Source organism: Nannospalax galili, unplaced genomic scaffold (assembly GCF_000622305.1).
Source record: "Nannospalax galili isolate Female #2095 unplaced genomic scaffold, S.galili_v1.0 scaffold307, whole genome shotgun sequence".
Taxonomy (NCBI): domain Eukaryota; kingdom Metazoa; phylum Chordata; class Mammalia; order Rodentia; family Spalacidae; genus Nannospalax; species Nannospalax galili.
The window spans coordinates 4,763,684-4,780,296 of record NW_008359625.1 but is presented as its reverse complement, the minus strand read 5'-3'; the positions used below and the strand labels follow the sequence as shown (position 1 = coordinate 4,780,296).

The 16,613-nt window shown below is 39.6% G+C and overlaps 1 protein-coding gene across 1 annotated transcript in view; it reads right to left on the bottom strand.

The window, feature by feature from the left end:
• Ubn2 (ubinuclein 2) overlaps positions 1-16,613 on the bottom strand; it is a 92,869-nt gene that overhangs the window by 75,473 nt on the left and 783 nt on the right. Inside the window, exon 2 of the mRNA XM_029558846.1 lies at positions 9,737-9,829. Coding sequence (XP_029414706.1) covers positions 9,737-9,829 — 93 coding nt within the window. The remainder of the gene's footprint in view (positions 1-9,736; positions 9,830-16,613) is intronic.

Genomic DNA, 16,613 nt, shown 5'->3' with positions numbered 1-16,613 from the left:
CTGAAACTCTCTCCCTGCACACATCTGCTTCTTTTGCCTCATACTTTCACTTTATATGGAATGGACTCCTACTCCTACTTCCCCAGGATGCTAATTAAAATCACAACCATCTTTTCTATTCATCTAAAATCTTTGTTTTTGTCTAGGTATGACTACCTGACTATAAGATTTACCTGAGAAAATCTGAAAATGAAACATAGTGTCAGGGTCTGTGGTAGTGAGCAAATTACAGAAGAGCAAAAGGTATACAACTGTTGGGTGTGGTGGTACACACCTTTTATACAGCACTTGGGAGTCAGAGGCAGGCAGATCTCTTCTAGCACATGTTAGGCCAACTGGTACTACAGGAAGATACTATCTCAAAATAAAACCAGATGTGTGCTGCCATGGCCAGCAGGTTAGCTGATTTATTTATTCTTGGCTTATTTTCATTCATTCTTATACAACAAGTGAAAATCTTTGAGATTTTGTTTTTACATGAGATGTCTACATGTATATAATTCCCTGAGATGAGAAACTCCAATACTGGCTAAGAGGAGAAAATAGTTAGGGAGAGCTAAGGTAAGAAGGAGGTTTGTGTTCTACCCCATTGGCTTACGTTTTTATTAAGCACAAGTATTACCTAAGAAATTTTATTTTCTTGAGTTTGATCCAGCACATATTCAACACCAACATTTTGGACTCTCTCTCTTATGGCTCAGTTTCCCACCCCACTATAGGCAAAGAGCTTTGGACAACCTGGACTTGACTCACCAATGCCTGAGTACCTTTCTCAAATCATTTTTCCAAGCCTTGGCTGCATAAATTACTAGCTTCCTGTCACTATTAGGCAAATGCCAGCTCTTCCCTCACCACCAAAGCTACTAGGGTATAGTTTCTGAGTGGTTATTTGTTTAGGTTTGATTGTTTAGTTGTTTTTGAGACAGGGGCTCCCTACAGCCCTAGCTGACCTGGTACTCACTATGTAGACAAGGCTGGCCTCAGTCTCAAAGGGATTCTCCTGTCTCTGCCTCCTGAGTGCTGAGATTAAAGGCGTGTGCTGCCAAGCCCAGATAGGAAGTAGTTTTTTAGCTTCAGTTTACCTTTCCTTGGCACTTGGCCTCTGAAAAAATAACCCTGCCTGGCCTTCTGGCACATCTCCCTTTCTTTTCTTTCTCTCCCACCACCTTTCTGTTTGTTTGCTTTGGGATTAGCTAATAGTAAATGGACTACATAGCTCAAGCTGGTTTGAAACTATAGCTGTAAACTGTCCTCATTTACACATACACAACTGCTTCAGCCTCCAGAGTACTGAGTTTAGAGGCAAGTAGTTAAGTGCACCCATGTCGTGCAATGCCCGTGGAGGACAGCAGAGGCTTTTGGATCCCCTGGAACTAGAGTTACAGACAGTTGTTAGTTGCCATGTGGGCACTGGGATTTGAACCCAGGTCTTCTGCAAGAACAGTGTTCTTAACCACTGAGCTACCTCTCCAGCCCCCATGCCTCCCATTTCTATCTGCCAAACTTCACTTTTATAACTATGGTGAAATGCAATGATATGCAAGTTGTATAACCTAGAATGAATTTTTTAATATTATATTTTTATTTGATATGAGTGTACTGCCTACATGAGTGTACACATGTCATGCAATACCCACAGAGGTCAGAAGAGGGCATCACACCCCATGGAACTGGAGTAATCAAAGGTTGTTAGCTGGCACGTGGGGGTACTGGGAACCAAACCCAGGTCCTTTGCAAGAGCCAGTGCTCTTAACTGCTGAGTCAGGTCTCCATCCTTGATTTTTTTTTTTTTTTTTTGTCGTCTTTGAGACAGGGTGTCCCTACAGCCCCAGCTGCCCTAGAACTCACTATGGAGACGAGGTTGGCTTCAAACTCATAGCGATCCACCTGTCTCTGCCATCTAAGTGCTGGGATTAAAGGTATGCGCCACCGCGCCCGGCTTCTAATGTTTTTTTTTTTTACTTTATTTTATTTTTTGGTCTTTTGGAGATACAACCATCCCAGCCTTGAACCACATTTTTGATAGTTGCCAAAAAGGAACAGATCTGTTGTAAATAAAAGCATTAAATGTTACCTACAGGAACTCAAGGCAGACTGGCAGAGTGTGTCCTCCCTGCCAGACCTGTTTTGAATTGCTTTCTTTCTCAGGAGAATCCAAGTTTCAATTCACAAATTTTCTCAACCCTTTCAGTTGTTCATATTGTACTGTTTACACCTGAAATACATCTTTTTTTTTGGGGGGGGGTCTTTTTGAAACAGGATCTCCCTGTATCCCCAGCTGGCCTGGAACTCACTGTGTAGACCAGGACAGCTTTGAACTCACAGAGATCCACCTGCCTCTGCCTCCCAAATGCTGGGACTACAGGCGTGTGCCACCATGCCCGGCTATGAAATCTTTAAAAATATAATTTTATTTCCATAAGAAAACTAGAACTTGGCTACATCTCAGATGAAGAACTCTCTCAATCTATTTTCAGAGGTACTCATTCACTATGACTCAGAGACTATTATTGAGTCATTAATACCTGCTTAACCTGATAATCAGAATCTTAAGGCAATGCAGAATGATTATACCATCAGTTAACTGGAAAACAAACAAGATACTCTTAGTACAAGACCCCCATTGGCTGGAATTGATAGTAAATGGAACTAATCACCAACATTCACCAAAGACTTAAGGCAGACAGAGCAAGCAGGACTCCAGAGTCTTACAGCTGAGAAGAAAACACCCCAGTTACAAAGTTTCTCAATTTGTCCCAGTGCTCACCAACAATCTTCTTTATATCTATGCTGACTTCAACCTACCAATAGAAAAGCCTGGAATTTAAGTCAGGGGAAAAGCACAGTGGAAACAGCACAAAAACAATAAACACAGACTTTGATAAACATCACTTATGGATATAATAAGACCTTCCTCCCAAATGCCCCCCCAAAAACAAACAAACAAACAAAAAAAAACCCTATTGATTCTCAATAGTTCTGCAGGGATTTATAGAGGTTAGAGAGAATTTATTTAGCTCAAAGAAGCCACACCAACTATAAGGCTCAACAAGGCAAGTAATTAGAATTAAAACAAACACAAACATATTATTTGAGCTAGGAATATTTTTCTCTTTCAAACTACCCTCTCCCTTACAGTTTGCTTTAAAAGGTTATTTTATGATTTTACTAGAAAGCCAAGCCTTGACATCTTGGATTGGTTCCAAGACTCCCAACAAATAACAAAACCAACAGGCGCTCAAATATCTTACATAAAATGGAATAGTATTTACATATGATCTACTTGTATCCTGCTATATACTTTATCTCTAGATATTTATAATATATAATGCAATGTGAATGCTCTGTAAATAGTTATAAACAAATATTGTTTCGGGAATAATAAGAAAATATACAGTGCAGGTGTAATTATTTTGTTGGAGCATTTTTGCTTTGTGTGGTTGACTCTATGGGGCCATAATCTGCGAATATGGAGGGCTAGTTGTACACTACTATTGTTAGTCTACAGAACCCTAAATACAGTTGTTTGTTTGGTCTTTTTGAGACATGGTCTCCCCGTAGTGCCAGCTAGCCTGGAACTCACTATGTAAACCAGGGTGGCCTTGAACTCAGAGATTGGCCTGCCTCTGGGATTAAAGGTGTGCACCACCACACCAGGTGACAGGTATCTGTTTCACAAGTAGAATTTTTTTTTGTGGTAATGTTAATAAGTTTGCCCAAACAAACTCCTTTATCCCAAAACCTGACTGACTATACGCAATAAAAGGACAAAACAGAGGAAAACCAGACCTTGGGAGATCACAAAAATGCTCTAACTTCTCAGCAATTATGGCTCACCAAGGAATAATTAATAAAGTTCTTAACGGTCCCAAAAAAAGGATATCATGCTTTTATAATATCCATTTACCACTACTATATTTGAGACTATTTAAGAAAAGTATTTCAAGCCAGGCACGGTGGCACATGCCTTTAATCCCAGCACTTGGGAGGCAGAGGCAGGCGGATCTCTGTGAGTTCAAGGTCTATGCCAAAATAAAAATATTATTTTTACATTTATTTTAATTTTTTTGAGATAAGGACTCACTATTTGTAACTCTGGTTGGCCTAGAATTTGCTATATAAGGCTAGTCTCAAACTTATAGTAATCCTCCTGCCTCTGCCCTCTAAATCCTGGGAATACAAGCATGTTCCACCATGCTCACTTTCAACTACTTTTATTTGTAAGGCTTTCAACTATTTCATTTAATATTCTGTATCAAACTTATCACTGTCCTTTCTTTTTATAAAAATATGAGGCTATTAGGACTCAGGGACCAAATAACATGAATTTAAGCATGAAAGTTTGTATTCATATTTTTATAGTACAAAGATTTTTTTTTCTTTTTTTAAGTAAGCAGATTTTAAAGTTGTAATTCATAAATGGCAATAAATGCCTGGCAGGGAGTTACTCAGAATCAAAGTCTTAACTGAGTCCCTGCTAGGTACCAGGTATTCTGCCAGATACTGTCACTGAAATTATTATTTTGGGGGGAGGGGGACAGGGTCTCCCTGTAGCCCCAGCTGGCCTGGAAATCACTATGTAGACCAGGCTAGCCTTGAACTCACAGAGCTCGGACTGCCTCTGCCTTCCTACTGCTGGGATTAAAGGTGTGAGCCATCATGCCAGGCTTCCCTGAGATTATTGACTTTATACTCAATTCTAGAAACAGGATTTTAAGATAGCTGGACTTACAAAGGAAGAAAGATCACTAAGAGAAATCTTATGAGCCCTATTAGACTGAGAAAAACAACTCTACATCCATTAAATTGAACCTTGTTCCCTGCTCTGGCATATACTACCTAGAAATCATCTTAAAACAGAGCCAGAACCTGGGATGTTTAGCTTCAACAACTGGAGCCATACAAGGGAATGAGAAAGCAAGGGAGACTTAACTCAATCTTGCTTTTTTCCTACAGTAACCAAGAACACATAATCTGGAGCTTATGGAATAGCAGAGGTATCAAAAGTTGGATCTAACTAGTTAAGATGTATGTATAACACAGAGCAGGAGAGATGGCTCCACAGTTAAAAGCACTGACGGCTCTTACAGAGGACCCCAGTTTGAGTCCCAACACCCATATGGTGGCTAACAACCATCTATAACTCCAGTTCCAGGGTATCTGACTCCCTCCTCTGATCTCTGTAGACACTGCACAACACAGGTGCGCTTACATACATGCAGGCAATATACTCATACACATAAAATAAAAACAAAATAAAATACTTTTTAAAAAAAGATTTATGTACAGGGCTGGAGAGATGGCTCAGCAGTTAAGAACACTGGTTGTTCTTGAAGAAGACCCAGGTTAAAATCCCAGCAGTCACATGGCAGCTAACAACTCCATAACTCCAGTCCCAGGGGATCCAACAGCCTCTTCTGATCTCCTTGGGCATTGCACGAATGGGTGCACTTACCTACATGCAGGCAATACACGCATACACATAAAATAAAAATAATAAATAAAATTTAAAAGAAAAAAAGATTTATGTACAACAATGATTTAATATAATCTAGGTAGAAATAAATACTTAGTAGTCTGCTGCCCTTTCTCCCTAAAAATATTTAACAACTGTTGCTATATTATCTGAGCATATGAACAATGAAACAAGAAATGGGCCATAAAAATGTGACAGCAGAGGAGGGAAGGAAACCCCATAAATTCAATATACAGCACTCTTTACAATTTTATACTCCCAGTAATTTCTGATTTCCCTTGTTCTGAGACAAGTCTCATGTAGGCCACAATGGCCAGAAGCTGACTAAGGCCAAGGATGACTTTTAACCTCTGGTCCTCCAACTTCTACCACTGGAGTGCTGGAATTACAGGCCTGTGTACCACTCCAGTTTATGAAGTACAAAGGATAGAACACAGGGCCTTGTGTGTATTAGACATGAGCACCCTACCAACTAAGTTACATCTCCAGTATCTCATTTCACTGATTTTTAACTGGGTAGAACACACGAATTTGCTATTCTTGGGTACCTGTTTAAGGAAAAAAAAAAAATTTTTTTTGGGAAATGGATCTTTGTTGCCCAGGCTGGTCTCAAAGTTGTGGGATCAAGAGACTCTCACTGCTGGGTGTGGTGGTACAAGCCTTTAATCCCAGCATTCTGGAGGCAGAGGCATGTGAGTTTGAGGTCAGCCTGGTCTACAAAGAGTTCCAGGCCAGCTGGGGCTACAGAGATACCCTATCTCAAAAATGACTAAAAATTAAGAGAGGGTCTCTCACCTAGCCAGGCATGGTGGTATATACCTTTAATCCCAGCACCCGGGAGACAGAGGCAGGTGGATCTCTGTGGGTTTGAGGTCAGCTTGGTCTACATAGTAAGTTCCAGGGCAGTGGGAGCTACGGGGAAACCCTGTCTCAATAAGAAAAAAAAAGTCTCTCTCACCTCAACCTCTTAAATAGCTGGGACCACAGGTATACGCCACTACACCTAGCTAGGAGTGATCTTTTGTGAAAGCCTAGTACTTGATAAATTCTCTTTTTTTATGTCACTGTTGGCCTGTTGATTTTCTTTTCTTTTAATTTTTAATTTATTTATTTTCTGTTGTGTGTCTGTGTGGATACGTGCATGCCAGAGCATGTATGATGGCCAGGGGACAACTTGCAGGAATCAGTTCTCTCCCTCTACCACGTGGGTCCCAAGGATTAAACTTGCCTCTTTAGGCTTGGTAGCAAACGCCTTTACCCACCAAGACACCTTGCCACTGGCCTGATTTTCTTAAAAGGTTCCAAGTACTTTGTTATATACATTTAATATTCCTGGATGCAATGCTTAATGATGTAGGAAAGTGGAATTAGAATAGAAATAAGAGAGTAGGCAAAATAAAAATCTAGAAAAGCAGCATAGTCTATTAATCCGGATTACAATAAGAGTAGTATTTTATCTCTGCACGATGACAATGCCTACATATAGCCAAACTCGTAACTCAATTAGTATTTTTCGGATTTTTTAAAAAATAAATTGTATGTTTATGAGTATTTTACCTGCATATATATAAATACTCCAGATGCATGGTGTGCCAGTGGAGGCCAGAAATCATCGGATCCATCACATGGGTGCTGGAAACCAAACCCAGGTCCTCTGAAAGAGCCACCAGTATTTTTAACTGCTGAGCCATCTCTCTAGCCCCAGGACTCAATTTTATATATCAACTTCAAAACACAGAAGTTTTCCAAGGACAAGTACTGTTCTATAGGCCCCAATATGAATTACAGGTAGTGCATCTTACAGTTCACATTACTAGAAAGATGATATGCTAGAAATTTCCTGTTTGCAAAGGGAAATTCTTTTTTCTAATTTTTATTTTATGTATATGAGTGTAAGTGCACTATGTCCTACAATGCCTGTAAAGGACAGAAGGAGGCATCAGAACCCCTAAAACTGGAGTTATAGATGGCTCTTAGCCTCCATGTGGGTCCTGGGAATCGAACTCAGGTCTTATGCAAGAGCAATCAGTGCTCCCACTGCTGAGCCATCTCTCTAACCACTGAAAGGGCAATTCTAATGGTAGTTTTGTCATCCATGGAGGGGGTGGGGTGGGGGAGGGAGGACACTCTAATGCAGTGCTGGAAAGAGCAGAAACTTATAGTGACATCAGACCTAAATCTGCCACTTTTAGGAATCTGTCCTGCAAATAAACTTGAAAATGCATGAAACAATAATTTACAAAGCACTGCAGTACTATTTATAAGAATAATTCTAAAATTTATTTAAACAGGTTCTTGCTATGCAGCCCAGGCTGGCTTTAAAATTGTAATCCCCCTGCCTCCACCTCTACAGTGCTGGCTCAGAGCAAACATTTAAAGATAATCTAAATCATGTGGGGACTAGTATGCTATCTCTAAGGTAAAGTAAATGTACAAAGCAAAAAGTGTGCATAGTTTTCTGTAATATGTGTAAAAAACAGATATATAACATACAATGTCTCTAGAGTTCCCCAAAATGTTACTTGCCTAGGAAGCAGGATTAGGTGGGGGGGCAATACAGTAAAAGGAAAAAGTCACTATTTTTCAAAATTTTGAATCATGTAGATCTGCTTGGTTAGAACACTAAGTTGAAACAATGCATAATTCGTATAAAAATAGTCAATATTTTAGAATTTGTATATGATATAAAGTTTATATAACAGATAATAAAGTTTATATAACAGAAGACTATATTGTAATTAGACACTACGAATTAGCCAGGTATGGTAGCTCATGCCTGTAAGCCCAGCACACAGAAGACAGAATTAGGAGGATCATGAGCTGATTCTCAAAGCACAAAAATGGGCTAGAGAGACAGTTTAGTGGTTAAGAACAGTGGCTGTTCTTGCAGAAGACCCAGGTTCAAATCCCAGCACCCACACAGTAGCTAACAACTGTCCGTAACTCCAGTTCCAGGGGATCCGATGGCCTCTCCTGTCCTTTGTGGGCATTGCATGACACGGGTGCACTTACCTACATGCAGGCAATACAGGCATACACATAAAATTAAAAAATAATAAATAAAGCCGGACATGGTGGTGCATGCCTTTAATCCCAGCACTTGGGAGGCAAAGGCAGGAGGACCTCTTCAGGCCAGCTGGGGTTACAGGGAGACCCTGTCTCAAAAAGACAAAAAATAAATAAATAATAATAATAATAAATAAAATATTTAAAATAAAAAAATGAATACTGGCTGCTCTTGCAGAAGACCCAGGTTCCCAGTACCCACATGGCAGCTCACAAATGGTCTGTAACTTCAGTTACAGGGGAACCAATACCCTCTTCTGGTCTCTGCAAGCACTGAATAACACAGGTATACTTATATACACACAAGCAAAACATCCATTCACATAAAATTTTTTTTAAAAATCAAAGAATATTTTTAAAAAAACAAAACAAAACCACTACAAATTAAGTGTACATTTTTGTGCATCCTTTCTTTTAAAACACCTACCAGTTCATCTGCTTTATTAAATAGTCACAGATTATCTCAACTCACTTGTGTTTTAACAAAGTGCCAAGAAGAGTTCAAGACATAGGATAAATAGGGCGTGATGAGGGAGCTTCCTACAATCAATTATACTAAAAGTTGGAGAAAAATGCTGCAATAATTAGGTATTAAAGTTATTTTTATACTAAAATAAAAACTAATATATTGTAGTACCGAATACAGGATGTACATGAGTATTTAATGTAAACAAGATATTTTGAACAAAGTTTCATACTGATTCTGATGGAGTCTGATGCAAGCAGCCCAGAAGTGTAGTACACACATTCAGTTTCTTAAACTCTTCAGAGGGAGGAAGATTGAGGAACTGCTACTCAGAGAACAGCAGTTCTACTCAGCAGTGGGGGTGGGGGTGGTGGGGTGTTAGAGCTACATACACCTGGATGTGCTACGGAGTCTTGACACTTGTGTGACCACAGATCAATCACTTAACCTGGGGTTCAGAGCCTCATTCTCTTCATTTGTAAAATATGACAAATATTACTTACCTTGTAGTTCTGTTAGATTTGTTAAGGAAACTGCCTAGATTCTAGAAGGGCTATAATGAATGGTGCCTATGATCACAGTCACCAAACCTACAAAACTGTTGGCGCCATTCATTCAGCTCTAGTTTGTGCAATCAATAGAAAGTAAGCCATGGAGATTTATAGGCCTCCCAACCAGCCACACAAACAGGCCAATATAAAAACCTAGGTGAACACTATTATACTCACATATTTCATTTCAAACTTCTTAGCCAACATTTCCACTTCTTGCCTCTCTTTATACTCATCATTAAATGGGTCTTCTGTATGAATGAGCTTCTTCTGATTCAAAGTAAATGGGAAAAGAAATTGAAGTGTTAGTATTACTTCAACTACACTGCTATATACTGATCATATCAATTATATTTCAATAGCCGAATATAAAATGATGTTCAATAGCATATCAAGCATGTATTCAATATTATATTGCTATAATTACTTCAAATGTATTATTCTCCATAGTTGACTGTATCTTTAAATTTCATCAATGACAGTCAATTTTTCCCATCACTAATAAATAAGTCAAAAGCATTAAAAGCAATGAAAAGGAAATGCTGGTTCATAGCAAGAAGGTATTTGCGGTTTTAACAGACTTACATACATTGTACAGTTTTCTGGTGGCCAAGAGTTCAACAATCAAAATTAACTCCACTTGCAAAATGATCAGAGACCACCCCATTCAAAATAGCAAGGCAATCCCTCCCCCATAGACAAACAATAGGTACAAATGAAAACACAGCTAACTTTAGTTTGATATCACCCCTAAAAAAGACAACTGCTATAGTTAGGATATACTCTCAAAAGATATTCAAATTATTAATTAGAGGATCAACATTTAATCACATGCTTACAAGTTATTACTTGAGTATCTAGAGCTGCCCTGGCTTTCTGCATCATCTGTCTCCTGTCAATGGATATCCATTCAGACTATGCAAGTTTTAAAAAAGTGAAATAGCAAAGAGATTACATCACATGGCTTGTTTCTAACAACAGAATGAAACAATATTCTAAAACACAATTTAAAACACAGACATACACACAATGAACTAGCCCTCCATTCACCAGCTAGCCACCTAAACAGATAAATCACATCCTTTCCTAATTTACTATTTAATTTTAAAATGTATTATTATTATCATTATTATTATTATATGTGTGTGTGCAGACCATGGCACACACACAGAGGTCAGGGGACAACTTGATGGAGTCCTTCTCTCCTCTCACCTTTATGTGGATTCTGGGGACAGAACTAGGCTTATGTGGTAAATGCCTTTACCTGCTCAGCCATTTTACCAGCATGAGTTTATTATTTCATCAAACATGTTTTATGTATGTTTTTCAATATACAAAAATGAGACAGATTAAAAGTTACTTTTAAAATATTTTTTAGAGCTGGGCATGGTGGCGCACACCTTTAATCCCAGCACTCGGGAGGGAGAGGCAGGCGGATCTCTGTGAGTTCAAGGCCAGCCTGGACTACATAGTGAGTTCTAGGACAGCTGGGGCTACAGAGAGACTCTGTCTCAAAAGACCAAAAAATAATAATAATAATAATTTCTAGCCATTTTCAGAAAATTGATTTTGAAAGTAAAATTTTTAAAGGCTACATTTCCTTTTACTCAATTAGCAACTTCAAATAATTAAAACAAATACAGACCAACTATAACAAAACAAAGAACTGCATACGTGAAACTAAGGTACCACATATATAAAGACTGGCACACATAATCTACCACAGGAAAATTCAGAATAAATAAATACAAACAATTCATCCTACTTAGAACATCAGAATAAAGAGGTACTCCTTAAGGTTTAAAGGAGTTAATATTAGAATTAAAAAAAAATTTTTTTTTTGAGATAGTGTGTGCCTATAGCTCCTGCTTGCCTGCAATTCACTATGTAGACCAGGCCGACCTCTAACTCATAGAGATCCACCTGTCTCTGCCTCCAGAGTGCTAGAATTACAGACTTGAGACACCATGCCTGGCTTAAAATCAATTTTTTTAAAAGTGTAATAATGAATACTGATAGACTACCTTATTCCAGTTAAAATTATGAACAGAAAATATAAACATGATTCTAAGTGAAATAAACTAGCAAAATCAGACTGGTTAGGAAATTTAAAATACTAGGCATGTTCAGGGTATTTAGTCTTTACTTGAAGCTAAAGCTAAGGACTGTAAGCAATTATGTTTTATTATGAATTGTCCCCTCACATCACTGTCAAGTCTAAATACTAGGTCCTTACTATTAGTCTGACTGGGTTTTTGGCAGTACTGGGGGATTGCAGCCTGAGCCTCACACATGCTAGGTAAATGCTCTACTCTGAGCTATATCCCCAGCCCAGCCTAACTCATTTTTTATGCGCAAATAAAAACAGAAAGATCTACACTTTTACTAAGGACCATCTTTAAATGCCATTCTAATTTTTTTTTCTAACAGGATATTGCTGGCCTCAAACTTATAATCTTCCTGCCTCAGTCTCCTGAGTGCTAAGATTATAGACATGTGCCACCATACCCAGCCATTTTATGGACTTTCATTGGGCATCAAAAGTATACCTTGTGTTTACAAATAACAGTCTATAAAATTAAAGAAAACAGACTCACCTCTCTTTTACAATTAAGAATAATGTCTGGAATCCCAGCACTCAGGAGTCTGGGACAGGAGGACCAACAGAAGTTTGATGCCAGATCTTACTTCAAAAAAACCAACATCCACAAAGAATACTCTTTTCCCAATAAAAACTCAGAAAGGGTCTTTCTTTTTTCACGTAAAATTCGAAATTATCAGCTACCCACATACAAAATTGATGCAATGATTTCGTTTTTTGATCTTAAAAGCATTTTCAGATCTTTCACAGGTCTTACCCAACATTACACAAGCAACGGAATACCTCAGAATCCTCTAACAGTATCATTACATCAGTACCCTGACCACTTGCTTTTCTCTTTACAGTAACCGTGTTTTCAAATGGGCGTTCTAGTTAGCTGATTTCCTAGTTCACTAAGAACTGAAGGGTTTTGTGGGGCATGGTAGCGCACACTTTTAATCCCAGCATTTGGGAGGCAGAGGCAGGTGTATCTCTGTGAGCCTGGTCTACATAGAGTTCCAGGTCAGCTAGGTCTACAGGGAGACCCTGTCTCAAAAAGACTTAAAAAAAAAAAAAAAAAATGAAGTGTTTTTTTCTTGTGTATTTATCACTGCCAAAACTTAATTCCAAACTGCACTATCATGCCTTAGCCAGAATTGAACAGATTAATCTTGCAAGCTAGAGAATCCCAATGTCTTGGTCACCACTGGAACCATCACAATGATGGCACCAGACTGTAGAGCTAGCAGCCTAACCTACAAGGTGATTTTCCTCTTCATATTCAGCCAAAATAATCTTATGTATAGAAAAACCCCCTGTATTTTAGCTAACTAGAGTTGTACTCTTCATTAAGTGGCTCTGAAGCGGCTGACCAAATGTACCCTGCTGTAGACAGCATCCACACACAATGCTTTCAACAGCCCTACATCTACTAACTTTCGTCGACATATATTCAGCAACAGGGAGTTACCTCAAATATTTAGAGACTTTCTCCTCTATTTTATAAGATTTTTCTTCCTGAGCAACTTACAATGACCTTGTCTCAAAAACAAGAGGGAGATGGGAGTGGAGGCTGCAGTTGTAGCACAGCATCAGTGACATATTGCCACCTAGCACGTGTAAGTCCCTGGGTCTGACTGGGAGGAAGGAAGGGAGGGACAGAGAAAGGGAGGTAGGTAAGTGACACTTCCCAGGAGGAAATTTGGAGCTGGCTACTTTCCAGACTAATTCTAATGTTCACATTTTGCTTTCCAGTTGGTCACTCTTTTGGAACCATCACAATTTTATTTACACAGAGGTTATTTATACTTTCTTATGTAATAAATATGTTAACTGGAACTAATCACAGGAAAATCAGGCAGATTTTTTGCTACAAAAGTATACTGCATAAACAATGGAATAAATTTTTATGGAATATGACAGATATATGGCTGATTATATAATGAGAAAATTGGACTAATAAACCCCTAAATTGATAGTATGTATGACATAACACAAAAATTAACCTAGTTCATCGGTCTCCTCTCTCTAGCATGAAAGTGTAGCTATTGCCACGCAACAATGCTTTAGGGTCAAGGCAAATCACATACACAGTGGGATATACCATACAGCCTAACAGTATAGTAGTGTATAACATCTAGATTAGTATAGGTTCTTTCTACAGTATTTTTACACAATGAAAAAATGCCTAGCAATGCATTTTTCAGAATGTAATCTCTCTCTACACCAAATAATTGTAGTGGTTCTGGTATTATCAAGTTAACAAAATTAGGGTGTCAATGGGTAGAGAGAAGGCTCAGTGGTTAAGAGCACATACTGTTCTTACAGAGGTCCTGGGTGGGCTTCCCAGAACCTACCACCCACAGTTCACAATAGCCAATAAACTCCAACTCCAAGGGATCCTACAGCCTCTTCTAGCCTCCACAGGCACTGCGCTCACAAGCACAAACCCACACAAACACATACATAGACACCTAATTAAAACATGAAAGAAATTAAAAAACAATGTTAGGTTGTCAAAATGAACTCTTCCCCCTAACATTTCTCTTTGTAATTAAAAACATTTCCTATTAATTTGTCACAGCATGAAAATTATGGCATAGAGATGTCCATATTTCTAGTATGACTAACTTCATTTTGACAGAATCCTCTGAATTTAAAGTGGATGCACTAATTGTAGACATTTGCTTTACTAACATTGGTGCCACAACGGAAAGAAGTGCGTATAAAATTAAGTAGAACCACTGTGTTAAACCCATTTGTAAAATAAGGACAATGGTTCTTACCTTATAAATTCTGGGGCTGAATAAGTAAACACGAATACCGTTTAAAACTGTGTCCACCATATAGTAAGAACAAAGTAAACACTAGCTAGTATTATGCATTTTTACCTAAAGATGACTTTTATTCTGTGGGTTATTTTATTATTATTATTTTTGGTCTTTTTGAGACAGGGTCTCCCCACAGCCCCAGCTGACCTGGAACTCACTATGTAGACCAGGCCTTGAACTCAAGATTCCCTTGCCTCTGCCTCCCCAGTACTGGGATTGAAGGTGTGCATAACCACACCGAGCTTTGTTTCGTGGTTTTATTTGTTGTTACATTTATTAATTTTGTGTATGTGAACAACTTTTGGAAGCCATTCTCTCCTTCCTCCACATGGGTCCTGGGGATTGAACTCAGGTCTTAAGACTTGGCAGAAGGTGCCTTTACCTGCTGAGCCATCTTGCCTGCTGGGTTTTGTTTGTTTTTGGAGGCAGGGGTCTCACTACCGAGGAGAGGCTGGTCCTAAACTCTCCGTCTCCATGGTTTTGCCTCAGCCTCCACAGAGCTGATGTACCAGAAGTGCATGCCCATGCCCAGCTACATTATGAATCTGTAACTTCCGAAAATTATAAAAATTGTACACCTACTTAGATTAGCAAGTCAAATACAGTTTCTTTGAAAAATACCCAATCCAACACAGAAAAAAAACCACATTCATAAGAGTATAAATAAAATGGGTCTACAGGGCAATGATATGTCAAAGTGACCAAAACAGTCTCTACACTTAACAATTCAATTTCTTTGAAATCATTTAGTAATGATTTGATCACACCACACTTGTAACTAATCATTAAAAGATTATCTGGCACCTCCCACATGGTGGCTTAGGCCTTTGATCCCAGCACAGGAGGAGGCAGAGGCAGGGGGATTTCTGTGAAGTCCAGGCCAGCCTGGTCTATAAAGTGAGTTCAGGCCAGCCATAGTGAAATCCTGTCTCAAAAAAACACCCCCCCCCTCAAATCTGGCTACCAAATAAATAAACAACACTGCCTACCTAGTGGTGATGCTCAATGAGAGACATTTTCACTAAGGAGTCGTTCATTTCAACAATGACAGCTGATGAAACAAGTGACTTCAGGAGTCCATTAGACCGGCTCTAAAGCACAGCCTAATAAACGCTAAACAAGAGGACAATGTCTGTCTCTCATCTCTCTTCTCAGTTCTAAAGATTACCAACCCACAACAAAAAAATTACAATCACTGACAAACCGCTGTCCTAATTCCCATTGTTCACCGGTTCCATCAAAGGCATACCTAAGTAATTGCAAGTTTTTAAAAATTGAAAGCCAACATTTTCCCCATCATTCTCCGAAACACACAAACGACAAATACAATACCTCCAACTGGAACTAATGATAGCCACTCAAAAAATATGAAGAGACAGCAACCGAATAGACAGGAGACCTTTCCATTCAAAGACAATATGCACAAAGTACACACACACACACACACACACAAAGCTAAAAATATTTACCAAAACCAAAACGAGAGTAATCAGATTAACGAATCCACTTTTTCATTCCTAACGTGAAAATCTTTAATTTCTGAAAATGTTTAATTACTCTTAAATCCCCTTCAATCAAGGAAAATAAAAACCACCCGGCTGCGAGCCCATCTCAGCAGCCCAGGAGCCTGGGATGAGGAAGGATGAGGATGAGCCGAGAAGGGGTCACACCATCTCTCCGCTTCAGACCGGGGGGCGTGTCCCCCAAGGTTTTCGCTTCCCTTCTACCGGAACGACAGATGGAGCGCCACAAGGAGAAGCCAGCCGCACGGCTCGCAGGGCCTCGGGATTTGGTGTAGGGAACAGAAAGGAAAAGGAGGAGAAGCTGAGGTTTCGAAAGATGCAGAGGAAAACCGGCTCGGCGCGGTGTGGAGGGGACAGCCTCGGCTACCCAGGTGGGCCGAGCGGCGCAGCTCCGGCCCTTCTACCGGAACGACAGATGGAGCGCCACAAGGAGAAGCCAGCCGCACGGCTCGCAGGGCCTCGGGATTTGGTGTAGGGAACAGAAAGGAAAAGGAGGAGAAGCTGAGGTTTCGAAAGATGCAGAGGAAAACCGGCTCGGCGCGGTGTGGAGGGGACAGCCTCGGCTACCCAGGTGGGCCGAGCGGCGCAGCTCCGGCCCGGTCCGGCCGCCCCCGCCACCC